General features: G+C 44.6%; 1 protein-coding gene across 6 annotated transcripts in view; it reads right to left on the bottom strand.

The window, feature by feature from the left end:
• CHCT1 (CHD1 helical C-terminal domain containing 1) overlaps positions 1-27847 on the bottom strand; it is a 38905-nt gene that overhangs the window by 8670 nt on the left and 2388 nt on the right. Inside the window, exon 1 of one of the 6 annotated variants that reach the window (XM_054670538.2) lies at positions 985-1339. The exons of 1 other annotated variant lie outside the window; for it this stretch is intronic. Coding sequence is in view for 1 of the 5 variants with exons in the window: in XM_523679.7 (XP_523679.5) it covers positions 129-563 (435 nt within the window). In the remaining 4 variants the exon portion in view is untranslated. 4 more of the 6 variants (XM_054670539.2, XM_054670535.2, XM_063799109.1 and 1 more) reach the window with 4 other exon arrangements.

Below are 27847 nucleotides of genomic sequence, written 5' to 3'. Positions count from 1 at the left end.
TAGGCCTCTTGCTATCTCAGGTACCCTATCATTGTTCTTCTCTTCTTTCCTGAATTTCATGTTCTCTACTTTCCAAAACCAGCCCCTCCGGGACCCTCCTTCCCTCCCTCCCTCACACCCCACTTCACCTTCTCTAGTGGCTTGTCCCCTTCACCCCCTTGCCCATCTGAGGCCTCCATCTCAGCAGGTGTGCCGGTAGGCTCCAGGGTGGCACTCCCCACGTCCCCTCTGGCTTCTGACCCACTGCTTCTGTGACCTAGCCGTCTCAGGGAGTGGGCGGTTTGGCTCCAGAACTCGGAGCAAAGCCACGGCAACTGCCAACAAAGAACCCAGCCCCCCACCCCGCTCCCTTTCCTCATTCTTAGGGGTGGCTGCAGCTGGCCCCTCCAGCTGGGATCTGGACTAGGGAACGGAGCAAGATGTGCGGGGTCGAGCGAAGACTTTGGCAGAGCGCACAGCAGGTCAGGAGAGGCTGGCGCCCCTTCTCCCAAGAATACTGTCAGATGCTGATCCTGACACCACCTGGTAAGGCTTTTGATCTCATTTTCCTGCACGTGTGCCATTCCTGCCTGCTGGGTTACGCCGTGGTGGGGGCTCCCCGAGAGGAAAGCACAGTTTGTAAAATTCTTTTCTGATTTGGGACAGAGGTCTAGGGAGAGCTGAAAGGGAGAAGGGACACAGTGAGCCAGCACTGCCCCTGCGGCCTCCAGGAAGTTGTTAATAATAAGCCCTCCGTACTGGGTGATGGGTGATGGGTGCTGGGTACTGGGTGGGATGTGTTTTGGGGGTGTATAAAGATCCCCGCCAGTGCCTACGGGCTCTGTAACCCTCCCAGCGGCCTTCCCTGGGGCAGGTACCGCGGCGGTCCCGCTTCACACAGGAGGCGCTGAGACGCGGGCAAGTCCCGTCGCCGGCCTCGTGTGCGCAGCCACCAGGCAGGGAGCCGGGTGTCGGCGAAAGTCCCGCCACCCCGACTCTTCCTACCCGCGAGCCCTCCAGGGACCCGAGGCCGAGGGCGGAAACGCGGTGGGCAGAGTCCGGGTGTAGCCTGAGTTGGCCGGGCAGGGCCGGGAGGTGCTCAGGAGGCCCCGGGACCCTCGCCCCTGGCGCGGCAGCAGCGCCCCCTCGCGTCCCTGGGCGGCACACGGCGGGGTCCCGGCGACGAGAGACCGTTGCCCCCGCAGTTTCCTCACTCGAGCCACCTTTTCTTCCCTGAAACTAGGAATTCCTTCTCCCGGACCTTCCTTCGTGTCCTCTGGGCCCGGGCCCAGTTGTCCCCACTCAGTGTGGCCCTGTTCTTCGCCTGCCTTCGCGACAGTGCGGTGGGACCGCCGTCGGCCCGGGCCTCCCCTGCCACCCAGCGGCCACCTCGGGCATAGGAGAGGGGCATAGCGGCTTCAAGTAGGGGTAGCCCGGAGGCCCGGAGCTTTGGAGGAGCACCCTTTGAGTCCAGAAACTTTTAAACTTGTCCTCTATGCCAGCATGTTCAGCAAACGTCTTGTTGTTATTGTTGTCGTTGTTGTTGTTGTAAGGGGAGGAATAAACCTTCCACTTATCCGCCTCCAAGATGGAAGGTCTGTTTTCTGATCATTAATTCTAGATTATTTTGCGAGTATTAAGAAGGATAATTATATTGGCAAGAGCAAGGGGAAAGGAACCTTTACATACGTTCCTACTGGCAGTGAGATTGGTAAACAATGTATTTTAAAGTGTTTAAATGTGCATGCTCTGTGACTCACCAATTCTACTTATAGGAGGAATTAGTCCTAAGGAGAGAAGATGATGAGGACTGTTACAATAGTGACAATTTGGAAACAATTGCAGTGTCACTAATAGAATACATAAATCATGGTATATTCATAAAAACATGAAATATGTCACTATATATCTATTGACATGGAAAACAGGAACTAAAAGGTATGATTCCATTTTTGTACATATATATTTATATATGCATAGAAAAAAAGTCTTGAAGGATACACTTCAAAATATCAAAGGTAATTTTTCACTTTCTTCACATATTATCTGTATTTTTAAAAATAACAAATATGCTTTACTTTTACAGTCAGGAAAGAGGTTTTTTTGTTTGTTTGTTGTTTGTTTTTGAGATGGAGTTTTGCTCTTATTGCCCAGGCTGGAGCAATGGCGTGATCTCGGCTCACTGCAACTTCCGCCTCTCGGGTTCAAGCCATTCTCCTGCCTCAGCCTCCCGAGTAGCTGGGATTACAGGCTTGTGCCACCGCGTCTGGCTAATTTTGTATTTTTAGTAAAGACGGGGTTTCTCCATGTTGGTCACGCTGGTGTCTAACTCCCGACTTCAGGTGATCTGCTTGCCTCAGCCTCCCAAAGTGCTAGGATTACAGTCGTGAGCCACCGCGTCCGGCCAGGAAAGAGTCTTTTTTAAAAATCTACTCATAAGGACTAAATAACATCATTAAAAACATTATATAATGCTAAGTTTTAAAACAACATAATTCTGCCGGGTGCGGTGGCTCACGCCTATAATCGCAGCAGTTTGAGAGGCCGAGGTAGGTGGGTCACCTGAGATCAGGAGTTTGAGACCAGCCTGGCCAACATGGCAAAACCCTCTACTAAAACCCTCTACTATTTTTAGTCTCTACTAAAAATACAAAATAAAATAAAGTAAAACAAAATAAATAAAACAAAACAAAACAAAACAAATAAAATAAAATAAACAAAATAAATAAATTAAAAATAAAAATACTAAAAATACAAAAATTAGCCAGGCGCGGTGGTGCATGCCTGTAATCCCAGCTACTCAGGAGGCTGAGGCAGGAGAATCGCTTGAACTCGGGAGGCAGAGGTTGCAGTGAGCCAAGACCATGCCCCTGCACTCCAGCCAGAGCAACAGAGCAAGACTCCGACTCAAATAATAATAATAATAATTTTTTTTAACCTTGAGTTGCAGGTTTGTTATATAGATAAACCTGTGTCATGAGGGTTTGTTGCACAGAATTTTTTTTTTTTTTTTGAGATGGTGTCTCGCTGTGTCACCCAGGCTGGAATGCAGTGGCGCCATCTCTGCTCACTGCAAGCTCCGCCTCCCGGGTTCACGCCATTCTCTTGCCTCAGCCTCCCGAGTAGCTGGGACTACAGGCCCCTGCCACCACGCCCGGCTAATTTTTTTGTATTTCTAGTAGAGACGGGGTTTCACTGTGTTAGCCAGGATGGCCTCCATCTCCTGACCTCGTGATCCGCCTCAGCCTCCCAAAGTGCTGGGATTACAGGCATGAGCCACCGTGCCCGGCCTGTTGCACAGATTATTTTGTTACCCAGGTATTAAGCCTAGTACCCATTAGTTATTTTTCCTGATCCTCTCACTTCTCCCACCCTCCACTCTCTGGTAGGCCCCAGTGTGTGTTGTTCCCCTCTACGTGTTCATGTGTTCTCATCATTTAGCTCCTACTTATAAGTGAGAACATGCGGTATTTGGTTTTCTGTTCCTATGTTAGTTTTCTAAGGATAATGGCCTTCAGCTCCATCAATGTTCCTGCAAGGGACATGATCTCGTTCTTTTTTATGGCTGTATAGTATTCCATGATGGATATTACCACATTTTCTTTATTCAGTCTACCATTGATGGGCATTTAGGTTGATTCCATGTCTTTGCTATTGTGAATAGTGCCGTAATAAACATACAAGTGCATGTGTCTTTATGGTAGAATGATTTATATTCCTTTGGGTATATATCCAGTAACAGGATTGCTGGGTTGAATGGTAGTTCTGTTTTTAGCTCTTTGAGGATTCACCACACTACTTTCCACTATGGTTGAACTAATTTGCACTCCTACCAACAGTGTAGAAGTGTTTCTTTTTCTCTGCAACCTTGCCAGCATTTGTTATTTTTTGACTTTTTAATCATCATCATTCTGACTGGTGTGAGGTGGTATCTCACTGTGGTTTTGATTTGCATTTCTTTAATGACCAGTGATGTTGAGCTTTTTTTCATATGCTTATTGGTTGCATGTATATTTTCTTTTGAAAAGTGTCTGTTCATGTCCTTTGATGGCTTTTTAATGGGGTTGTTTGTTTTTATTCTTGTAAATGTATTTAAGTTCCTTACAGATGCTGGATATTAGACCTTTGTAGGATGCATAGTTTGCAAAATTTTTCTCCCATTTTGTAGGTTGTCTGTTTACTCTATTGATAATTTATTTTGCTGTGCAGAAGCTCTTTAGTTTAATTAGATCCCATTAGTCACTTTTTGCTTTTGTTGAAACTGCTTTTGGTGACAGAACACAATTCTGAGAAGATGCAGTAGAATACAAAAAAGGAAAAGTTAATAGTAAAAAAAAAAAAAAAAAAAAAACAGAGGCCAGGCACGGTGGCTCACACCTGTAATCCCAGCACTTTGGGAGGCCAAAGCGGGCGGATCGCCTGAGGTCAGGAGTTTGAGACTAGCCTGGCCAAGATGGTGAAATGCTGTCTCTACTAAAAATACAAAAATTAGCCAGGCGAGGGGTCTCACGCCTGTAATCCCAGCACTTTGGGAGGCCGAGGCAGGCAGATCACCTGAGGTCGGGAGTTTGAGACCAGCCTGACTGACATGGAGAAACCCCGTCTCTACTAAAAATACAAAATTAGCTGGGCGTGGTAGCACATGCCTATAATCCCAGCTACTAGGGAGGCTGAGGCAGGAGAATCGCTTGAACCTGGAAGGCAGAGGTTGCGGTGAGCCGAGATCGTGCCATTGCACTCCAGCCTGGGCAACAAGAGTGAAACTCCGTCTCAAAAAAAAAAAAAAGATTAGCCGGACGTGGTGGTGGACGCCTGTAGCCCCAGCTACTCAGGAGGCTGAGGCAGGAGAATCGCTTGAACCCAGGAGGCAGAGGTTGCAGTGAGCTTAGATTGTGCCACTGCACTCCAGCCTGGGCGACACAGCAAGACTCTATCTCAAAATAAAAATAAAAATAAAAATAAATAAATACATAAAAATTTTAAAAATCAGGCTGGGCACAATGGCTCAAGCCTGTAATCCCAGCACACTTTGGGAGGCTGAGGCAGGCGGATCACCTGAGGTCAGGAGTTCGAGACCAGCCTGGCCAACATGGCGAAATCCTGTCTTTACTAAAAATACAAAAATTAGCTGGGTGTGGTGGCAGGCACCTGTAATCCCAGCTACTCAGGAGGCTGAGGCAGGAGAAACGCTTGAACCTGGGAGGCAGATGTTGTAGTGAGCCGAGATCATGGCACTGCACTCCAGCCTGGGCGACAAGAGCGAGACTCTGTCACACACACACAAAAAAATTAAAAATCAGCTGGGCATGTGGCTTATGCTTGTATTCTCAGCACTTTGGGAGGCCAAGGCAAGAGGATCTTTTGAGCCTAGGAGTTAGAGACCAGCATGGGCAACATAGAGAGACTCCCCACCAAAAATACAGAACATAAAAGGGTATGTATGCTACACCTCATAAGTGGACACAAATATGGATCAAGACTGGAAGAAAATACAGTTAAAATAAAAAGAAAGAAAGAAAGAAAGAAAGAAAGAAATTTGCCGGGCACAGTGGTTCACACCTGTAATCCCAGCACTTTGGGAGGCTGAGGTGGGTGGATCACCTGAGGTCAGGAGTTCGAGACCAGCCTGGCCAACATGGTTAAAACCAGTCTCTACTAAAAATATAAAAATTAGCTGGGTGTGGTGGTGCATACCTGTAATCCCAGCTATTTAGGAGGCTGAGGCAGGAGAATGGCTTGAACCCAAGAGGGGGAGGTTGCAGTGAGCCGAGATCACACCACTGTACTCCAACCTGCGTGACAGATTGAGACTCTGTCTCAAAAAAAAAAAAAAAAAGGAATTGGATATATACATACATATATAAATACATGAATATATGTGTGTGTGTGCATGTGTGTGTATATATATCCCCAATTCAATTCAGAAGGAGGAAATAACTGTTAGTACCTCAAAGCTTAGCTGTCCCTTCCTGTTCCCTAATCCCAAACTACCATTTTCCCTGCCAGAGCTTTCAGCAAGCCCTAGGCTTTGGATGACTGCCCTATTCTCATAATGGTTTTATTATCAACTATGGGGAGTAGCCTGAAGAGACAATTGAACCTAACAGCAGCCAGGAATAATGGCTCAACATTAACTAAGACAAAACAAAAATCCATTGCCTTTGGGAGCATTCTTCAAAATTCCATTGGTCGGCATAAAATGACTCTATAGGGCAAATCAAGTCATTCAACAAAGTCATCCCTCCACCACATTTTTTAAAATCCAAATATGTGCCATATACTTTAGGCATCTGGCAGGTGAGGGGGTTGTGGGTTGTTAATTTGCCCACCCCCCTCTTTATGCAGGTTGGCATGCTCTTTGATGGCATACGCCTGTTTCATAATCATCATGCTTTACCTCCATCCCCTAGTATATGTGATGGAACTCACGAAATTCTTGTTGTATGTCCTGAATTAAGCATACATAGAAAATAACTCTTAGCATCTACTGCTTACGCTTTCCCTCATAGATATGAAATCTGCCCATCTCTCTTTCTGGGTTGAACAGTAATGTAGAATCCTTGTATTACCCTAAAGAACTCTCCCCTATCCTCTTTTCTTTATAAGAAACCCAAGAGTAAGCCAGGCGCAGTGGGTCACACCTGTAATCCCAGCACTTTGGGAGGCCGACGCGGGCAGATCATGAAGTCAAGAGATCGAGACCATTCTGGCCAACATGCTGAAACCCTGTCTCTACTAAAAATACAAAAATTAGCTGGGCATGGTGGCGCGTGCCTGTAGTCATAGCTACTCAGGAGGCTGAGGCAGGAGAATTGCTTGAACCTGGGAGGCAGAGGTTGCAGTGAGCCGAGATCATGCCACTGCACTCCAGCCTGGGCAACAGAGTGAGACTCAATCTCAAAAAAACAAACAAATAAACAAAAAAAAACCCACCAAGCATATCTTAAAATTGCCAAAAGAGGCTTTTTGTTCTTGCTCCAAATTATCCAATTAGAATTGTATAAAGACTCCAAGAAAAGGAAGGCCATTGAAATCCCTGTCATAGCTGGAGTGCTGGGTCTGAAGAGCATGCCAGCACCTCCCAGCTAAGCCAAGTTGTCCCTACTCCAAGGCCACCTGGATCTGAATCATTACCTAGACACTGTCTTAATCCACCAATGGGCTTAAGGGAGTCAACAAACCTTTGAAGTGCTATCCAGTGAATTGTATGCAAAGACTCATCAAAGAGGTCTAGCCCCAAAGATATTAGGAACTAAGGATCTAACAAGTCTAACCTAAGCTTGTGGACCTTCTCGGCAGTGATTCTGGAAGTTAGATGGGTCTTTAACCCATGGAAGCCTTCAAATGGAGACACTGTGACAAACACCAGACACAGGGCTACTCTTGAGAGCAAAAAGGCAGAGGAAGAAGGCAAGGGGGTTTAAAGCCCAACTAACCACATTCCAGGCCCAAGCCAAGGAACCAGGGAGTAAACAGAAGGCCAGTAAGATATTTGACCATGTACAGTGAAGTCCTGTGTCTTCCCTGCCAGCAGCCTACATCCAGCCCTCCCCAGTGGACAGGAATCTCCTCTTGTGCTAATACAAGGCATCAGGACCTTCCAAGACAGGCTGCAAGTGAGACTAAGCAAGGACCCTTCTTAGGGACCTGCTGGATACCACCCTCCCCAAGCATGAAAATAACGAAAAATTTATTTTCTTTATAGAGGACTATAAATAGAGGACTGAACTCCAACCACCCATTCTTTGTTTTAAATTTCTTCCTGTAATCCCAGCTACTCAGGAGGCTGAGGTAGAATTATTGCTTGAACCCGGGAGACCGTAGGTTGCAGCTAGCTGAGACTGCACCACTGCACTCCAGCCTGGGCAACAGAGCAAGACTCCATCTAAAAAAAAAAAAAAAGAAAGAAAGAAAAGAAAAATAAAAATCTGGTGTTCCTTCTAGGGAAATTCCAGGCACCTAGCTAGCCTGGAGAAGTAAATGAGCAACTTGATGAACAAGAAGGCAATAGTAGTTTAAAACAATAACTGGCTGGGCGCGGTGGCTCATGCCTGTAATCCCAGCACTTCTGGAGGCCAAGGCGGGTGGATCTCCTGAGGTCAGGAGTTCGAGGCCAACCTGACCAACATGGCAAAACCCCGTCTCTACTAAAAATACAAAAATTAGCCGGGCCTGGTGGTGGGCGCCTGTAATCTCTGCTACTCAGGAGGCTGAGACATGAGAATAGCTTGAACCTGGGAGGCAGAGGTTGCAGTGAGCCGAGATTATGCCACTGCACTCCAGCCTGGGCGACAGAGCGAGACTCTGTCTCAAAAAATAAACAAATAAATCAATAAATCAATAAAACAATCACCAAGGAAGTTAGAGTCAGGAGATATTTTATTCCCTATAGAAACTAAAGATAACATCTTGTCTTGCTCTGTCACCTAAGCTGGAGTGCAGTGGCATGATCTCAGCTCACTGCAACCTCTGCCTCCCAAGTTCAAGCAATTCTCCTGCCACAGCCTCCCGAGTAGCTGGGATTACAGGCTTATGCCACCATGCCTAGCTAATTTTTGTATTTTTAGTAGAGATGAGGTTTTGCCATGTTGGCCAGGCTGGTCTCGAACTCCTGACCTCAAGTGATCTGCCCACCAGGGCCTCCCAAAGCGCTGGGATTATAGGCGTGAGCCACCACGCCCAGCCGATAACATCTTAATATATGTCCCTGAGTTGTTTTACAGAAACCTGGACCCACATCCTACTCTGCTAGCACATGGACCTCAGATAAGGGGGAACAGAGGACTGTTCCCAAACCAACCATTCTTTTTAAAAAATTTCTTCCTGAGGAGCCTGGAGAAGGTCACACTCATGAACCACAGGTAACATTCTTTTTTTTTTTTTTCTTTTTTTTTTTTGAGACAGAGTCTAGCTGTCACCAGGCTGGAGTGCAGCGGTGCGATCTCAGCTCACTGCAACCTCCACCTCCTGGGTTCAAGTGATTCTCCTGCCTTAGCCTCCCAAGTAGCTGGGATTACAGGCACACGCTGCCACGCCCAGCTAATTTTTGTATTTTTAGTAGAGACAGGGTTTCACTATTGTTGGCCAGGATGATCTCAATATCCTGACCTCGTGATCTGCTCACCTTGGCCTCCCAAAGTGCTGGGATTACAGGCATGAGCCACTGCGCCCAGCCAGTAACATTCTTTTCTGCTGATCCCAAAGTTTTAGACAAAAGCTTTGCCTCTTAACCAATTAGAAATCAAAAATTTTTTAATCCACCTGTCCTCCCTTCCTTTTTAAGTCAAAATAATATATAGCCTCCCTGTACTGGTTTATGACTTGGCCTAGCACATCTGTCTCCCTGCCTTTAAAAACCCTTAACTGTAAGCCATCTGGGAGGTCAGGTCTTAAGTATGAGCTGCCAGCTCTCCTTGTTTGGCACCCTGCAACAAAGTCCTCACTTTCTTTCACTGCTATCCTGACATCAGCATTCTTTTTGCTGGGCCAGGTGAGTGGACCCCAGTTCTATAACACAGGGATAAGGTCTTTCCCTCCCCCACTGGCAGGATACAGACACATCTCCGCACATAAGTCATGAGCATCTCTCCAACTCCTGCTTCTCCCAAAATAGTTTTCAAAAATGTTTTGTACTATTTTCTTCACTCTTATCTGATATTTACTGTAGTTTTCCATTTAATAGACCCCTGGTTGGATTTCACTTTTTTTTTCCTGTAGCAATGTTTTAATTTGGGCTTCATGTGCTCTAAAAATATCTTGTCAGGGTATCAAAATAACACTGCAGAATGGCAACCTCGGAACTTTAGAGCGTGTTTCTAAATAGTCTAATGATATGCAAGCGTCTGTGATCTTGTCAAAATTGCTGGGGCCTAATGATTTCCTCTTGGCTCTTTCTGGAAGGTTTTCTTTGCTAAGACAGAATTCAGGGAGATAAGCAGGAGAGAACTGAATGAATGTCAATGAATGTTGGAGCTGGGAATGATTTTGGAGAGGAAAAAAATGCATCTCAAATTTTGCAGCAATTTCTCCCCAAAGGACTCACTCTCACCACCTTTCTTCCGGGGCACCGTATTTGTACCCCACTCCCTCCCTTCAGGCCCAGATTTGGTGAGACTGGGGACTAATATTAGAGTTTTTCAGACAGAAAAATCACCTTGCCTTAGACCTTCAGAATCAGAATGTCCCAAGAGGGTCTGGAAATCACTGTTTTTTTTTTTTTTTTGAAACAGGGTATCACTCTGTCACCCAAGCTGGAGTGCAGTGGTGCAATCATAGCTCACTGAAGCCTTGACCTCTCAGACTCAGGTGATCTTCCTGCCTCAGCCACCTGCTCCCCCGCCCCACCGCCCCCATTCCCCACTAGTAGCTGGGACTACAGGTTCACATCACACACCCGGCCAATTTTTGTATTTTTTGTAGAGATGGGATTTCACCATGTTGCCCAGGCTGGTCTCAAACTCCTGGGCTCAAGCAATCTTCTCTGTCTTGGCCTCCCAAAGTGCTGGGATTATAGGCATGAGCCACCACACCTGGCTTGGGGATCAGTATTTTCATAAATATCCTAGGCAATTATCATCATCGGGCAAATTTGGAAAATACTGGTGTGGTGAGCTTGAATTCCAAGTTGGGCTTGTTGGGTCCAGTCAGGTAAATTACAGATTCTCTGATATTGTGCTAGAGCTGGCTCTAACAGGCTCATCAGAGCTGATTATTAAGTTTTTGCAATTTTGCCAGCTGTTTGCTAAACAGAAGCATTATTAAATATTAAATTATATTGAATGCAGGGACTCAAACAGATACTTATATACCAATGTTCACAGCAGCATTGTTCACAATAGCCAAAAAGTGGAAACAACCCAAGTGTCCATCAATAGATGAATGGATAAAAAAATGTGGTATATGCATGCAATAGAATATTATTCAGCCACAGAAAGAATGAAATCCTCATATATACTACAACATAAATGAATCTTAAAAACTCTACTAAGTGAAATAAGCGAGACACAAATGAACAAATATATAATTCCACTTATATGAAATATCTAAAATAGGCAAATTCATAGAGACAGAAAGTAGAATAGGGAGCTGTACATGGTGGTGCATGCCTGTAATCTCAGCTACTCTGGAGGCTGAGGTGGGAGGATCACTTGAGCCCATTAGTTTGAGACCAGCCAGGGGAACATAGTGAGACCTCTCTCTCTAAAACAAATAAATAAATACAAATTAAAATTAAATTTAAAAAATAGCGACAGACTCTCACTTTGTCACCGAGGCTAGAGTGTAATGGTATAATCACGGCTCAAACTGAAGCCTTGACTCCTGGGCTCAAGTGATCCTCCCACCTCAGCCTCCTGAGTAGCTGGGACTGCAGGCATGCACCACCATGGCTGGCTAACTATTTATTTATTTATTTATTTATTTATTTATTTATTTATTTTTGAGACAGTTTTGCTTTTATTGCCCAGGCTGGAGTGCAATGGGGCAATCTCGGCTCACCGCAACCTCCGGCTCCTGGGTTCAAGTGATTCTCCTGCCTCAGCGCCCAAATAGCTGGGATTACAGGCATGCACCATGCTCTGCTAATTTTGTATTTTTAGCAGAGACAGGGTTTCTCCATGTTGGTCAGGCTGGTCTTGAACTCCCAACCTCAGGTGATCTGCCTGCCTCGGCCTCCCAAAGTGCTGAGATTACAGGTGTGAGCCACCGTGCCTGGCCTGGCTGGCTAACTTTAAAAACTTTTTTTTTTTTGTAGAGGTGAAGGTCTCATTATGTTGTCCAGGCTGGTCTCCTAAGTAGCTGGGACTACAGGCACGTGCCACCATGCCTGGCTAATTTTTGTATTTTTAGTAGAAACGGGGTTTCACCATGTTGGCTAGGATGGTCTCAATCTCTTGACCTTGTGATCCCCCCGCCTCAGCCTCCCAAAGTGCTGAGATTACAGGCGTGAGCCACCGCACCCAGCCAACAGTTTCTATTTCTAACCTATGTTGTGTGCTTTTGACTCTTGTGATTTATATAGCATTATATAGTATAGACTGCATTTGTTTTTGTTTGCTCTTGCTTCTCTGGTTCTTTCTTTCTTTCTTTATTTTTTGAGACGGTGTTTCACTCTGCGGCCCAGGCTGGCGTGCAGTGGTGCAATCTCGGCTCACTGCAAGCTCCGCCTCCCAGGTTCACACCATTCTCCTGCCTCAGCCTCTCGAGTAGCTGGGACTACAGGTGCCTGCCACCACGCCCAGCTAATTTTTTGTATTTTTAGTAGAGACAGGGTTTCACCGTGTTAGCCAAGATGGTCTCAATCTCCTGACCTTGTGATCCGCCCTCCTCAGCCTCCCAAAGTGCTGGGATTACAGGCGTGAGCCACCGCGCCCACCGAGGCTAGGGTTTTTAAAGGATAGTTTGGAGGGCAGGAGACTAGGGAATGGGGAATGCTGATTGGTTGGGTCAGGGATGAAATCATAGGGGGTCAAAGCTGTCTTCCTGCACTGAGTCAGTTTCTGGGTGGAGGTTACAAGACCAGATGAGCCAGTTTCTTCCTATGTGTTGCTGGGGGTTACAAGACCAGATAGCCCATCAGAATGCAGGGTCTGGAAAATACCTCAAACATCAATCTTAGATTTTACAATAGTGATGTTATCTATAGGAGCAACTGGGGAGATTACAAATCTTGTGCCCTCTGGCTACAAGACTTCTGAACCATAATTTTAACTTTGTAGCTAGTTTGTTAGTTTTTCAAAGGCAGTTTTAGTCACTGAACAAGGAGATTGTTAGTTTTGGGAAGGGGCTATTTTCATCTTTGTTTTAAACCAAGCTTGTCCAACCCTTGACCCATGGGCTGCATACCATCCGGGACAGCTTTGAATGTGGTCCAACACAAATTCATAAACTTTCTTAAAATATTGAGGGTTTTTTTGTGACTTTTTTAAGCTTATGAGCTATCATTAGTGTTAGTGTATTTTATGTGTGGTCCAAGACAATTCTTCCTCTTCCAATGTGACCCAGGGAAGCCAAAAGATTGGACACCCCTCTTTCAAACTATAAATTCCTCCCATAGTTAGTTTGGCCTATGCCGGGAAATGAACAAGGGTGGCTTTGAGGTTAGAAGCAAAATGGAGTCAGTTAGGTCAGACTTTTTTTCACTATCATACTTTTTCTATGTCAGATTTATCTCACTTGTAATTTTTGCAAAGGTGGTTTCAGAGCCACTAAGCTTGTGGTAATTTTTTACTGCAATAGAAAACTAATGCATTAGGTAACCCTCTTTTTTTCCCTCTGATTGCTTGCTCTGGGGTAAGCCAGCTGCCATGTTGAATTTTTCATTTTGTTACTGAGCAATCAATGGGCTCACTGCCCGACGTGCATAGAGGCCAATACTGTGGCACTAGTTTTTGAGAAAAGTTTTGTTTTTGTTTTTGAGACGGAGTCTCACTCTGTTGCATAGGCTGGAATGCTGTGGCACGATCTCGGCTCACTGCAACCTCCGCCTCCTAGGTTCAAGTGATCCTCCTGCCTCAGCCCCCCTAGCAGCTGGGATTACAGGCACGTGCCACCATGCCCAGCTAATTTTTGTATTTTTAGTAGAGACGGGGTTTCGCCATGTTGCTCAGGGTGGTCTTGAAGTCCTGGCCTCAGGTGATCCGTGCACCTCAGCCTCCCAAAGTGCTGGGATTACAGGCATGAGCCACTGTGCCCGGCTGAGAAAAGTTTTACTGTGAGTCAGCTGGCAAGGAAATAGGAGGAAATGCTCAACTATGTCTCCCCAAGCTGGGGTCTGGGTCATGTTTTATAAGCATAGGGTAGCAAGGTATTATCTGATTGGATCTTGCAATGAGGTGATGCCAGAAGGCATGATCTGACTGGATCCTGGCATGGGGTGATGTCAGAGTTTGATCTGATTGGATCCTGGATCAAACTATGTGGTGTCCACTTAGTTCCGTCTCTGCTCCTTGGTCTGAGCACTTAGATTCCCCCTATCATTGCATGCTTGCTTCATCTGGGCATGCTCAGGTTATATAACCTTCAACCTGGGGAATCCATAGCAACTGAAAACTCACAACTTTGTTATATAAAAGTTGAGCCAGATTGGCCGGGCATAGTGGCTCACGCCTGTAATCCCAGCACTTTGGGAGGGCGAGGTGGGCAGATCATTTGAGGTCAGGAGTTGAAGACCAGCCTGGCCAACATGGTGAAACCCCATCTCTACTAAAAATACAAAAATTAGCTGGGCATGGTGGCATGCACCTATAATCCCAGCTACTTGGGAGGCGGAGGCAGGAAAATCGATTGAACCCGGGAGGCAGAGCTTGCAGTGAGCCAAGATCGTGCCACTGCACTCCAGCCTGGGGGACAGAGAGAGACTCTGTCTCAAAAAAAAAAGTTGAGCCAGATTGATACGATGTGGTTACAAGTTCAGATACTGTATTTTTCACCACTAGAAGTTCCATCTGGTTCTTTTTTCTTCTTTCCTCATTATATTCATGTTTTTCTTTAAATATAGTTATAATAGCTGTTTCATCATTCTTATCTGCTAATTCCATAATTTCTGTCATTTCTGGGTCCATGTCTGTCACCTGATTTTTCTCTTGGTTTTTCCCCGCTGCTTCTTGGTATAAATAGTAATTTTTTACTGGATCTCAGGATGTCACATTGTTTTTCTTTTTCTTTTTCTTTCTTTTTCTTTTTGAGATAGAGTCTCGCTCTGTGCCCCAGGCTGGAGTGCAGTGGCGACATCTCAGCTCACTGCAATCTCCACCTCCCAGGTTCAAGCAATTATCCTGCCTTAGCCTTCCCAGTAGCTGAGACTATAGGCAGTCACCCCCACGTCCAGCTGATTTTTATATTTTTAGTAGAGACGAGGTTTCACCATGTTGGCCAGGCTGGTCTCAAACTCCTGACCTCAGGCAATCCGCCTGCCTTGGCCTCCCAAAGTGCTGGAATTACATGCGTGAGCCACTGCACCTGGACTTTTTCTGTTTTTTTTTTTTGAGACAGAGGCTTGCTCTGTCGCCCAGGCTGGAGCACAGTGGCTTGATCTCGGCTCACTGTAACCTCCGCCTCCTGGGTTCAAGCAATTCTTCTGCCTCAGCCTCCTGAGTAGCTGGGATTACAGGCATGGACCACCACCCCTGGCTAATGTGGATGTCACATTGTTGAATGTCTGTATTTTGTAGTCTTCCCTTAAAGAGTATAGGTCTTTGTTGTACCAGGTTGTTAACTTACTTTTGGATTAGTTTGATGTTTTTGAGGCTAGTTTTTAAGCTTCGTTAAGCAGGTCTAGCGTGTACTTTACTCTAGACCTAGTTCAGACCTTTTAGTAAGGTTTATCTCTGCTGCAGTCTCTCCTGAACATCTTGGGAGGTCACTAAGTTATTTCTACTCCAATTGGTCATAATTTGTATGTTTCCTAGCTCTGGGAATTGTTCAGTTACATCTCTTCAATTGTTCTTTGCTCAGTCTCCTGGAACTTAGCTCTACTTATGGCTACCTTAATATTCAGAAAAAACTCAAGATCCTATGCAAATTTCTGAAGGTTTTTGCATACCTTCTTCCTTTTTGGAATTTTGCACAGCAACTTCCAGCTGCCTCAGGTTCCATGAACTCCAATCTGTGCGTCCTCAGTGAGATTGCCACATTCTGATTTTATGATCCAGATTGCACCGCTAGGCAAAAAGCTAGGAAAATCACAGAATTTACCTCATTTTTTTCTTTATCTCAATGACGTCAGTTCTGCACTGCCAATTGTCCAACATCTGAAAACGGTTGTTCTGTATGTTTTGTCTAGCTTCCTAGGTGTGTATGGCAGAAGGGTTAATCTGGTCCCTTTTAACTCCATCATGATCAGAAACAAAAGTCCTCTGTTTCACTGAAATTTGATTAGCATGTCAGTCTTTGAGCAACTGATCAACCTTACAAAATGGAGTTTGAAAAAAGAAAGAAAGAAAGAAAGAAAGGCCAGGCGCAGTGGCTCATGTCTGTAATCCCAGTACTTTGGGAGGCTGAGGCAGGTGGATCACGAGGTCAGGAGTTTAAGACCAGCTTGATCAACATGGTGAAACCCTGTCTCTACTAAAAATACAAAAATTAGCTGGGCGTGGTGGTGCGTGCCTGTAATCACAGCTACTCAGGAGGCTGAGGCAGGAGAATCGCTTGAACCTGGGAGGTGGAGATTACAGTGAGCCGAGGTCATGCCATTGCACTCCAGCCTGGGTGACAGAGCAAGTCTCTGTCTCAAAAAAGAGAAAAAAAAGCAATAGAAGAACTTCAACGTAGAATTTCGGAATAATGGGCCAGGTGCAGTGGCACACGCCTGTGATCCCAGCACTTTAGGAGGCTGAGGAGGGTGGATCACTTGAGGCCAGGAGTTTGAGACCAGCTTGAGCAACATGGCAAAACCCTTTCTCTACTAAACATACAACAATTAGCTGGGCATGGTGGCATGGGCCTGTAGTCCCAGCTATTTGGGAGGCTGAGGCAGGAGAATCGCTTGAACCCAGGAGGCGGAGGTTGCAGTGAGCTGAGATGGTCCCTGGATGACAAGAACAAGACTGTCTCCAAAAAAAAATTTTTTTTTTCAGAATAATAAGCTTTTTTGTTTGTTTGTTTTTGAGACAAGGTCTTGCACTGTCACCCAGGTGGGGGTACAGTGTATGATCACGGCTCTCTGCAGCCTTGACCTCCTGGGCTCAAGTGATCCTCCCAACTCAGCCTCCCAAGTAGCTGAGAATACAAGTGTGCACCAGTACACCTAGCTAAATTTAAAAAAGACATTTTGGAGAGGTGGTGTCTAACTATGTTTCCCAGGCTGGTCTCAACTCCGGGGCTCAAGCAATCCTCCCACACTGGCCTCCCAAAGTGCTGGATTACAGGAGTGAGCTTCTGCACCCAGCCAAATAATAACCTTTGAAAGAATAAAATTTTATGCACAATGGTTATGGATGAATTTATTAAATGGCCCTGAGGTGCCTTTTATTTATTTATTTAATTTTATTTTATGTTTTGAGACAGGATCTCACTCTGTTGCCCAGGCAGGAATGCAGTGGTGTGATCATGATTCACTGCAGCCTACACCTCCCCGGGCTCAGGTGATCCTCCCACCTTAGCCTCTTGAGCAGCTGGGACTATAGGCAACATGCCACTAGGCCTGGCTAATTTTTGTATTTTTGTAGAGATGGGGTTTTGATATGTTGCCCATGCTGGTCTCGAATTCTTGGGCTCAAGCAATTCAACCGCATGATTTTAAAAATACTAACAGCTTCAGCCAGGCGCAGTGGCTCATGCCTGTAATCCTAGCACTTTTGGAGGTCGAGGCCGGTGGACTGTCTGAGTTCAGGAGTTCGAGACCAGCCTGGGCAACACGGTGAAACCCCATCTCTACTAAAATACAAAAAAATTAGGTGGGCTTGGAGGTATGTGCCTGTAATCCCAGCTACTTGGGAGGCTGAGACAGGAGAGTTGCTTGAACCCAGGAGGTGGAAGTTGTGGTGAGCCGAGATTGAGCCACTGCACTCCAGCCTGGGTGACAGAGCGAGACTCTGTCTCAAAAACAAAAACAAAAACAAAAAACTAACAGCTTCTATTTTTTGTTCTTTTTATTTTTGAAACAGTTTTGCTCTGTCGCCTAGCCTGGAGTGCAGTGGCATGATCGTGGGTCACTGCAACCTCTACCTCCCTGGTTCAGGCAATTCTTGTGCTTCAGCCTCCCGAGTAGCTGTGCAGCACCATACCGGCTAATTTTTGTATTTTTAGTAGAGACGAGGGTTTCACCAAGTTGGCCAGACTGGTCTCCAATTCCTCACCTCAAGAGATCCGCCTGCCTCGGCCTCCCAAAGTGCTGGGATTACAGGCGTGGAGTCATCGCACCCACCCAAACAGCTTCTAAAATGGGACATTTAGTAGTGATTACTCCTTGGTTGTTTGGAGATTGTGACACTGTTAAGTAAAAAGACCAGCCTTCTATTTAAGTGTCCTTTTCATACAGGAAAGATGAGAAGGTTGTTTCTCAGCAGCCACTATTTTTAGAATTTGAACTCTGGGAACACAATGATGGTTCTTCAAGGCAGCTAATCCCAGTCTCTTTTGTTCCAAGGAGGCTGAGGTGCACTCTTCTACAATTTCCCTATAAACCATACATAGCTTCAAGATGCCTTTAGTGTAGTAGGTCATACAAAGATAATTGAAAAGTTGAGTCTCGTTATGCCAAATCTCCTCTCTCAAAGACGGTTTCTCCTAGAACTAGTTCTTTTAGGAAACGAGATTGTCTTCTTGTAGAAATCTGGGCAAAGGAGGAACTAAAGGGTTGGCATAAAAATCAAGTCGGGATTTGCCCTGGAATTAAAAATATCAAAATATTTAAAGCTCAGGACCTCTTCCATGTGCATCACATTAAAAAAAAACTTTTTATTTGGAAATAATTTCAAGCTTACAGAAAAGTTGCAAAAACAAGAATAGCACAAAGAACACTTGCATATACCCTTTATTCAGATTCACCTATTAACATCTGCTCAATTTGCTTTATTATTTGCATTCTCTCTCCCTCTCCCCCACCTCTCTCTCTAAATCCTAGCCTCAAATGTAACAGTATCACTTCTGCTACATTCCATCATTTAAGCAGTCATACAGTTCTGCCCAAGCTCAAGGGATGGGAAGTAATCCCCAGAAATATGTGTGTGTGCGCATATTTCTTTTTCTTTCTTTTTTTCTTTTTCTTTTTTTTTTTTTTTGAGGCAGGGTCTCGCCCTGTCACCCAGGCTGGAGTGCAGTGGTGTGATCGCGGCTCACTGCGGCCTTGACTCCCAAGCTCAAGCAATCCTCTTACTTCAGCTGCCCAAGTAGCTGGGACCCACAGGCATGTGCCAAACTGCCTGGCTAATTTTTTAATTTTTTGTAGACATAGAGTCTCACTATGTTACCCAGACTGGTCTTGAACTCCTGGGCTCAATCAATACTCCCGCCTTGGCCTCCCAAAGTGCTGGGATTACAGGTGGGAGCCATTGCTCCCGGCCCATGTTTCTGTATGTATATAGTCTTCAAATATATATGTGTGAAAAAATATATAGTTTGTCCCTGAAGCATTTAAAAGTAAGTTCAATACATCACGACCCCCTTTCCTTAAATAAACTCATTGTATACTAAGAGCAGGTGTTCAAGTCAAAAGGCATTGTATTTGAGGAACCACACCTGAGGAGCGTTAGTCCCCCTGGACCTGATCTAGATGATGAGATCCTAGACCTCAAGGCAGTTTTAGAAGAAACGGTGTATGCATCTTACAAGTGGGAGGAATCTGAATTGTAACCCGAGGGCAGACTGTGGCATGACAACATTTCTGGATATTATTTCACCTCCCCTTAAACCTGGGCAGAACTTTGTGGCTACTTCAATGACTAAAATGCAGCAGAAGTGACACTGCGTTACATCTGAGGCTAGGTCATAAGATACAGCTTGGCTGGGCGCCGTGGCTCATGCCTGTAATCCCAGCACTTTGGGAGGCCGAGGCCGGCAGATCACGAGGTCAAGAGATCAAGACCACTCTGGCCAACATGGTGAAACCCTGTCCCTGTCTCTACTAAAAATACAAAAATTAGCTGGGTGTGGTGGCGTGCGCCTGTAGTCCCAGCTACTCAGGAGGCTGAGGCAGGAGAATCGTTTAAACCCGGGAGGTGGAGGTTGCAGTGAGCCGAGATCGTGCCACTGCACTCCAGCCTGGCAACAGAGCGAGACTCCGTCTCAAAAAAAAAAAACAGAGATACAGCTTACCCACCCACTACACCAGCCCCCTTCTCTCCCCTCCTCTTTTCAGGATGCTCACCTTTGGAACCTAACCACAATGTTGTCAGGAAAGAGGAAGCACAGTGGGCTTAGCTGTTTTTATGACAACTCCAGCTAAGGCCTTAGCTGACAACCAGCATCAACTGGCAGACATGAGTGAGAAAGCCTTCAGAGGATTCCAGTCCCTAGCTTTCAGGCCACTGCAGCTGACACTAAATGGAGTACAGATTAGCTCTCCCCATTGAGCTTTGCTCATTGCAGTTTCATAAGCAAAATAAATGTTGTCATTGTTTTATGCTACTCAGTGTTTGGAATAATTTCTTATGAAGCAATGACAACCCAGAATCACAGTAGCACAGGTATACTCATGTAAGCAAAGTAATGCATACCGTGCTGGAACGTGATTCTGATTACTAATTTAGCATTTCAGAAGAATAACTGATCAATAAGGACCAGGCACAGTGGCTTATGCCTGTAATCCCAGCACTTTGGGAGGCCAAAGAGGTAGGATCACTTGAACCAAGTTCAAGACCAGTCTGGGCAACGTGGTGAAGCCCTGTCTCTACGAAAAATAAACAAATTAGCCAGGTGTGGTGGTGTGTGCCTGTGGTCCCAGCTACTCGGGAGGCTGAGGTGGGAGAATCACTTGAGCCTGGGAGGTCGAGGCTGCAATGAGCCATGATTGCACCACTGCACTCCAGCCTGGGCAACAGAGTGAGACTCTGTATTTAAAAAAAAAAAAAAAAAAAAAAAAAAAAAAGATAAATGAGGGATGGAATATTGAGGATGGAGAAAATACTGTTCCCCTACCAGGCTTTCTCTTTTGAAGGGACAACCACTAGAATGAAAGATCCTTATATTAGTGCTTGTACAATGCAAAATTGGGTGCAGCTAATACATGCACACAGTGACCTATTAACTAGAATTTCACTTTGCCCACCTTTGTTTTCATTTCACTCAGACAAAAACTAGAAGATCTGGGATAAGTTAGCACCCTTTTCCAGAAAGGTTGCCCATGAGGCTAGCACACAGTGTGAGCTACTATAAGAGTTAGGGGAGAGTTTGTCTCAGTGGGGGAAATTTGAACCCTTTCTCCATGGGTTTTCTGGGAACAACTTTGTATCTACTGGCTGCTCCCTTAGATTTTTGCATGAATTGATTTGTTTGTTAATATTATCTACTAATGTGCACAAAAGTTTGGGCCCCAGTAATCTCTGAGTGACAACCAGGCTGAAGTTCATGCATAGGCAGAGATCTACTTTCTTTCTTTTTTTTTTTTCTTTTTTTTATAGAGATGGGGTTTCACCATGTTGGCCAGGCTGGTCTCAAACTCCTGACCTCAAGTGATCCACCTGCCTCAGCCTCCCAAAGTGCTGGGATAACTACAGGTGTGAGCCACTGCACCCAGCCCCCAGAGTCTACTTTTAACCCTTGATTATCATACTTTAACCAAACACATTCTTTTAGAACAAATTTTGAGGGTGCCCAGAACTTCCTGTCAAGTATTGCACATTGATAGCCCCCAAATTACAGTAAAACAGAAACCTGACAAAAACCAATAAAGCTCCTAAGATCTATCTACCTGAAAGCATTCGTCAACTGCTTATAATTCTTTCTTTCTTTCTCTTTTTAATTGAGATGGAGTCTCACTCTGTCGCCCAGGCTGGAGTGCAGTGGCGCGATCTCGGCTCACTGCAAGCTCCGCCTCCCTGGTTCACGCTATTCTCCTGCCTCAGCCTCCTGAGTAGCTGGGACTACAGGCGCCCACCACCACGCCCACCTTGGCCCCCCAAAGTGCTGGGATTATAGGTGTGAGCCATCGCGCCCGGTCTTTTTTTTTTTTAGACAGCGTCTGGCTCTGTTTCTGTCACCCAGGTTGGAGTGCAGTGGCACGATCTCAGCTCACTGCAACCTCCACCTCCCCGGTTCAAGCCATCCTCTCACCACAGCCTCCTAAGTAGCTGGGACTATAGGCACATGCCACCATGCCGGCTTTTTAAAATCTTTTTGTAGAGATGGGGTTTTGCTATGTTGGCCAGGCTGGTCTCGAACTCCTGGGCTCAAGCAATCCTCCCGCCTCAGCATCCCAAAGAGCTGGGATCACAGGTGGCACCATATCAAGCTAATCTTTAAACTCTTATTTCTTGTAGAGACTAGGTCTACCAATGTTGCCTAGGCTGGTCTCAAACCCCTGGCCACAAGTGATCCCCCCGACTCAGCATCCCAAATAGCTGGGATTACAGGCATGAGCCACTGCACCCATCTTGAGTCTTACAGCTTTCAATACCATCAATCTCTAATGACTCCTCAACCTATGTCTCCAGCCTGTACCTTTTCTAACTTCAGAGTTAAATATCTAACTCTCTATTTAACCTATCCACTTGGATGTCTAATAGACATCTCAAATGTAACATGTCCAAAGCTCTGCTTCTGATCTTGACCCACAAATCTCCTTCTCCTGTTGTATTCCTCATCTCAGTGAGTAGCAATTCTGAACTACTTAGGTCACTAAGTTTGGAGTCATCTTTAAATATTCTGTCATCCATCCCAATCTAATCCTGTTGGCTGTTCTTTCAAAATAATATCTGGGATCTAACCTCTCACCGCCTAACCCTCACGCCTGGATTAATGCAGTCGCCCCCTAACTGGTCTCCCTGTGTTTGCCCTTTTGTCCCTTCTCCTCTCACTCCAGTCCACTTTCAACACAGCAGTCAGAGATATCTTTTTTAAATGGATGACAGGCTGGGCGTGGTGGCTCACGCCTGTAATCCCAGAACTTCTGGAGGCTGAGGCAGGTGGATCACCTGAGGTCAGGAGTTCAAGACCAGCCTGGCCAACGTGGTGAAACCCCGTTTCTACTAAAAATACAAAAATTAGCCGGGCATGGTGGCGCATGCCTATAATCCCAGGTACTCAGGAGGCTGAGGTGGGAAAATTGCTTGAACCTGGGAGGTGGACGTTGCAGTGAGCCGAGATCACACTACTACACTCCAGGCTCAACAACAGAGCAAGACTCCATCTCAAAAAAAAAAAAGGTGACAGATCTCTTCTCCATTCCAAAACCTGTGACAGCTTCTGATTTTACAAGCAAGAGCCAAAGTCTGTAAAGAGGATTTGATCCCATCCCCTTCTCTCACTGTTGCAGGCACAGTTGCTTCCTTGCTGGCCCTTAGAGCTGGCAGATGTGCTCTTGCCTCATTCCTTGGACAATCTTCCCTTGGATATCCACAAAGTCTGCTTCATTATCTCCTTCCAATTTTGGCTTAAATATCACCCTTTTTGCTTCTCTCTGACCATTCTATTTTTATTTTTATATTTTACTTTTACTTATTTATTTATTTTTTTGACAGGGTCTTGCTCTGTCATCCAGGCTGGAGTGCAGTGGTGTGATCATGGCCTACTGGAGCCTCCACCTCCTGGGCTCAGGCAATCCTCCCATCTCAGCCTCCCAAACATCTGGGACTACAGGCACATGCCACCACACCCAGCTAAATTTTTTTTTTTTAAATTTTTTTGTAGAGACAGGCTCTTGCTATGTTTCCCAGGCTGGTCTCAAACTCCTGGACTCAAGAAATTCTCCCACCTTGGCCTCCCAAAGTGTTGGCATTACAAGTATGAGCCACCATGCCCAGCCCCATTCTAGTTTTAAATTATAATCTTCATCTCAGCACTTCTTGCCTCCTTCCTCTGCATTTTTTTTCTGTAGAACAACTGATGTACTATTATACTTATTTTGTCTCTTTTCCTACTAGAATATAAATTCCATGAGAGCAGGAGCTTTTACTTTGCTCAATTCTGTATCTTCAGCACCTAGAACAATGCTTGCCACAGAGTAGGCACAGTGGATTTGTTAAGAGTAAATGAATGTCTGCTTTCTTATTTATCTTTCAAGATTCACATTCCCCAGGCTTCCTGCCCTCTTCCCACTCCTTCAATCTGGACTAATACCTCTCCCTACTCTAGGTTCCCATAACATCCTGTATTGTAGGACTTTCTAGAGATTTTTCTTTTTATTATTTTATTTTTTAAAGACAGAGTCCCACTCTGTCACCCAGGCTGGAGTGCACTGGCATGATCATAGCTCACTGCAGCCTCAAATTCCTGGATTCAAGCACTCTCCCCAGTTTAGCCTCCCAAGTAGCTGGGACCGAAGGCACACACCACTACACCCAGCTAATTAAATTTTTTTTTTGTAGAGACAGGGTCTTGCAATGTTGCCCAGGCTGTTCTTGAACTCCTGACCTCAATCAATCCTCTTGCCTCAGCCTCCCAAAGTGCTAGGATTACATACAGGAGTTTAATTTCTGAGCCAGCCACTGTACCTAGCTAAGCAACTTAAAAAAAAATCATCTTTGTATTCCTCAGGATTTAGCACACAAAAAGTGCTTTATGAATATTAAAATGAACTATTTGCAACATTTATACTCAATTGTTAGGGTAGTGGGAAGATGTTAAATAGGCATGAGTGAGGGGCTTGCCAACTTCCTCTTTCTTACATGAATTTCCTTCCTCTTTCTAAGAAACCCAGATTTGATTCTCTTTGCTTCCCTCCGACCAGAACACCAGTGACTAAACAGGGTTGCCAAAACACCTTTTTTTTCCTTTTTTCTTTTTTTGAGGCAAGGTCTCACTCTGTTGCCCAGGCTTGAGTGCAGTGACGCAGTCATGGGTAACTGTAGCTCTACCTTTCAGGCCCAAGTGATCCTCCCACCTCAGGTTTCTGAGTAGCTGAGACTACAGAGGTACACCACTGTGCCCAGCTAATTTTTAAGATTTTTTGAGATGGCTAGTAATTTAATTTTTATTTTTGTAGAGACAGAGTCTCCGTATGTTGCCCAAGCTGGTCTCAAACTCCTTGGCCCAAGCAATCCTACTGCCTTGGCCTCCCAAAGTGCTTGGATTACAGGCATGAAGCACCCTGCCTGGCCTGCCAAAACAATTTTAACTAAATGCTATTTTATAGCTTTCAAATCCATTTGGAAGAAAATATTGGGATTTTTAAAGATGTTAATTGTTGGGTTAGTACCACCATACGAAAAAGTTTTATCTTAACCTAGAATCATAAATCACATGGTACATTTCCTAGGTCCTTTTAAGACTCTAATGATTAACCCCATCCTCACTCCCACTGTAAAACTCTTAAAAGAGTTTTCAAATTATACCACAATTACTATTAAATACCTATAGGTAGGCAGGCCCATCTCTGTCTCAGAATTTTTTTGAGTATCAGGATAATAGTTATTGATCAAAAGGAGGCCTGGGGTCCAAAATGGAGGACAATTGGAAAAACAGCAGACCAGTATTTCAGCAAAAGGTGCGAAACAGAATGGAAGCACTGTACTAATAGGTAGTGGGGTGACTATGCATGGTGTCTCATCCCAGCACTTTGGGAGGCCTAGGCGGGAGGATCACTTGAGTCCAGGAGTTTGAGACCAGCCTGGGCAACAAAACAACACCCCATCTCTACAAAAAATTAAAAAATTAGCCAGGTGTGGTGGTGTGCACCTGTAGTTCCAGCTACTCTGGAGGCTCAGGCAGGAGTATTTCTTGAGCCCAGGGTTTGAGGTTACAGTGAGTTATGATCACATCACTGCACTCCAGCCTGAGTGTTAGAGAGAGACGCTGTCTCTTAAACAACAACAACAACTGGAAAAAGCCTGATTGAGTTTAAATCTCTCATCCACAAGATGAAGAAATCAAAGCCAAAGGTACACAGCTGGAGCTGGTATTTCTCAAATATCTAAGAAAGCATATTAAGGTGATAAGCTGGACTTTAGGTGACTTGACAAAGTTATTATTATCTAGAAACTGAAGTAAGGTATATCCTATATGTTCAAAGTTGGAGTCCATATTATTCTATGCATTTTAACTGCTGATTAGAATTCAACTGATGTACTTATTCTCAAGCTTGTAGTTTGTATTTTGCTGAAAGAGACTGGCCTAAATGTACAGTCCAGCTGCCACATGGGAAGAAGTAAAGAGATCAAGGAGAACTAAAAGGATGCTACTTGATTTTTTCAGGAGCTTAGGAAGAAAAAGCAGCCACTGGTGGTACTGTCCATAAGACCCTTCTCCTAACCTTTGTAAACTATTAATTTGAAGGAGATACGAATATAACTTCATTGCAGTTGGAGTAGAGAAGGGCGAGACAGGAGTATAACATAGGGTAAACTTTAATTCACACAATCAGTGAGTAGTTTGTTTGCCAAACATAGATTGTAGTAAAACAAAAAGAGAACCTCCAAGGTAGGTCTAAGTTAAAGGTCGTTATCTTAATGTTTTCTTTCCTAGTCATAGTTTTAATTTAGGAATCCTGTGTGTCTTAAACTCTTAGGAGATGGCTCCTGTTGAAATGTTGCCAATTTTAGGCACTTTTTATCTCAAACTCCTGGCCTCAACAATCCTCTTGTCTTGACCTCCCAAAGCACTGGAATTACAGTTCGGGTATGAGCTACTGTGACCAGCCAGCATTTTTAAAAGAATGATAAACAGAGAGGAGAAATTTCTTTAACTGCAGATTAGAGAATGACGTATTTTTAGTCATTCTTTCAATATTTTGGAAGTGATCTTTTACATTATATACTTGTGTACTGATGGAAAATGAGCATGTATTACTTGTACAAAAATAGCTTCGGGACGGGCGTGGTGGCTCACACCTATAATCCCAGCACTTTGGGAGACTAAGGCAGGCGGATTACTTGAGCCCAGGAATTCGAGACCAGCCTGGGCTCTCTACAGAAACTCTGTCTCTACAGAAAATAAAAAATTAGTCAGGTGTGGTGGCGCATGCCTGTAGTCCCAGCTACTTGGGAGGCTGAGGTGGGAGGATTGCTTGAGTCCGGCAGGTAAAGACTGCAGTCAGCTCTGATTGTGCCACTGCACTCCAGCTTGGGTGACAAAGCAAGACCCTGTCTCAAAAAAAAAAAAAAAAAAAAAAAAGCTTCAAGTGCTTTAGTGTACATAAAAATACAATACACGTGACCACATCCTCATATTGTTTTACTGTAAGGTAACAAGTCCATAATACTGAAAAATCAATTCTCTTAATGTGTTGGTGTCACGTTGTAGCAATGAAGTTATACATAAATTAGGTGCTTTTCCACTTCTATTGTATTGACCTCCCTCTCTCTAGCTTACCTAAGATTCTTTGGCAAGTACTAAAATGACTGTCCTATTCTTATGTCATTTCTCTGTGAGTACAAACTGGGGAAAACACTTGTCATTTCTGTTGCCCAACTGGAAGTAGAAATTACATGCCAATCTCCTGTGCTTTAAATCTTTATATGGATAACCCTTTTGCAGGCATGTAATTGTAGTTAAAGCAATGGTTTCCTAAGTACAACTGAGAACTTAAAAGTGAGGTGGTTGGCCAACACTTCAATGGATTAAGTTAAATATAATGAAACTGAACAAACTAAACGATTAATAGAATTCCTTTCAGCATGACAAGCAGACTTCAGACTTTCTACGTTATTAGACTTAAGTACTGCATCAATTTTAAGTTTTAGAGGGATGTTTAACATATGACTCCCTGCTACTGCGTAATACAAACCAAAATGCAGGTTTTAATCTGGGTTTAACACTTAAAATTCCCATCAGACACAACTATCTGCTTCACTGGCTACAATAATATGCTTAATTTAACTCAGACAAAGGAGAAATAGTATTTCTTAATCTGCTATCTCAACTCACAATTTTTAGAAGTGCTTAATCCATGGAGTGGAAATTTTTATGAACTTAGGGGATGCCAGGCCTGAAACTTAAAGAGGAAATCTTAAAAGTTCATGTTAGTACTGCTGTAAATCTTACTTTACAATAAGTTCATACAGTCATGAGCTACAGTCGTGTTTCAGTCAAAGGAGAACCACATATATGATGGTGGTCATGTAAGATTACACTGCTTTTTAAACTGTACCTTTTCTATGTTTAGATACACAAATACCATTGTTAAAATTACCTACTGTAGCCCAGGCGTGGTGGCTCGTGCCTCTAATCCCAGTACTTTGGGAGGCCGAGGTTGGTGGATCACCTGAGGTCAGGAGTTCGAGACCAGCCTGGCCAACATGGTGAAACCCCATCTCTACTAAAAATACAAAAATTAGCC

The sequence above is a fragment of the Pan troglodytes genome, chromosome 19 (genome assembly GCF_028858775.2).
Source record: "Pan troglodytes isolate AG18354 chromosome 19, NHGRI_mPanTro3-v2.0_pri, whole genome shotgun sequence".
NCBI lineage: Eukaryota > Metazoa > Chordata > Mammalia > Primates > Hominidae > Pan > Pan troglodytes.
Note: the sequence above shows the minus strand (reverse complement) of the source record. Positions and strands in the feature narration are given on the sequence as shown.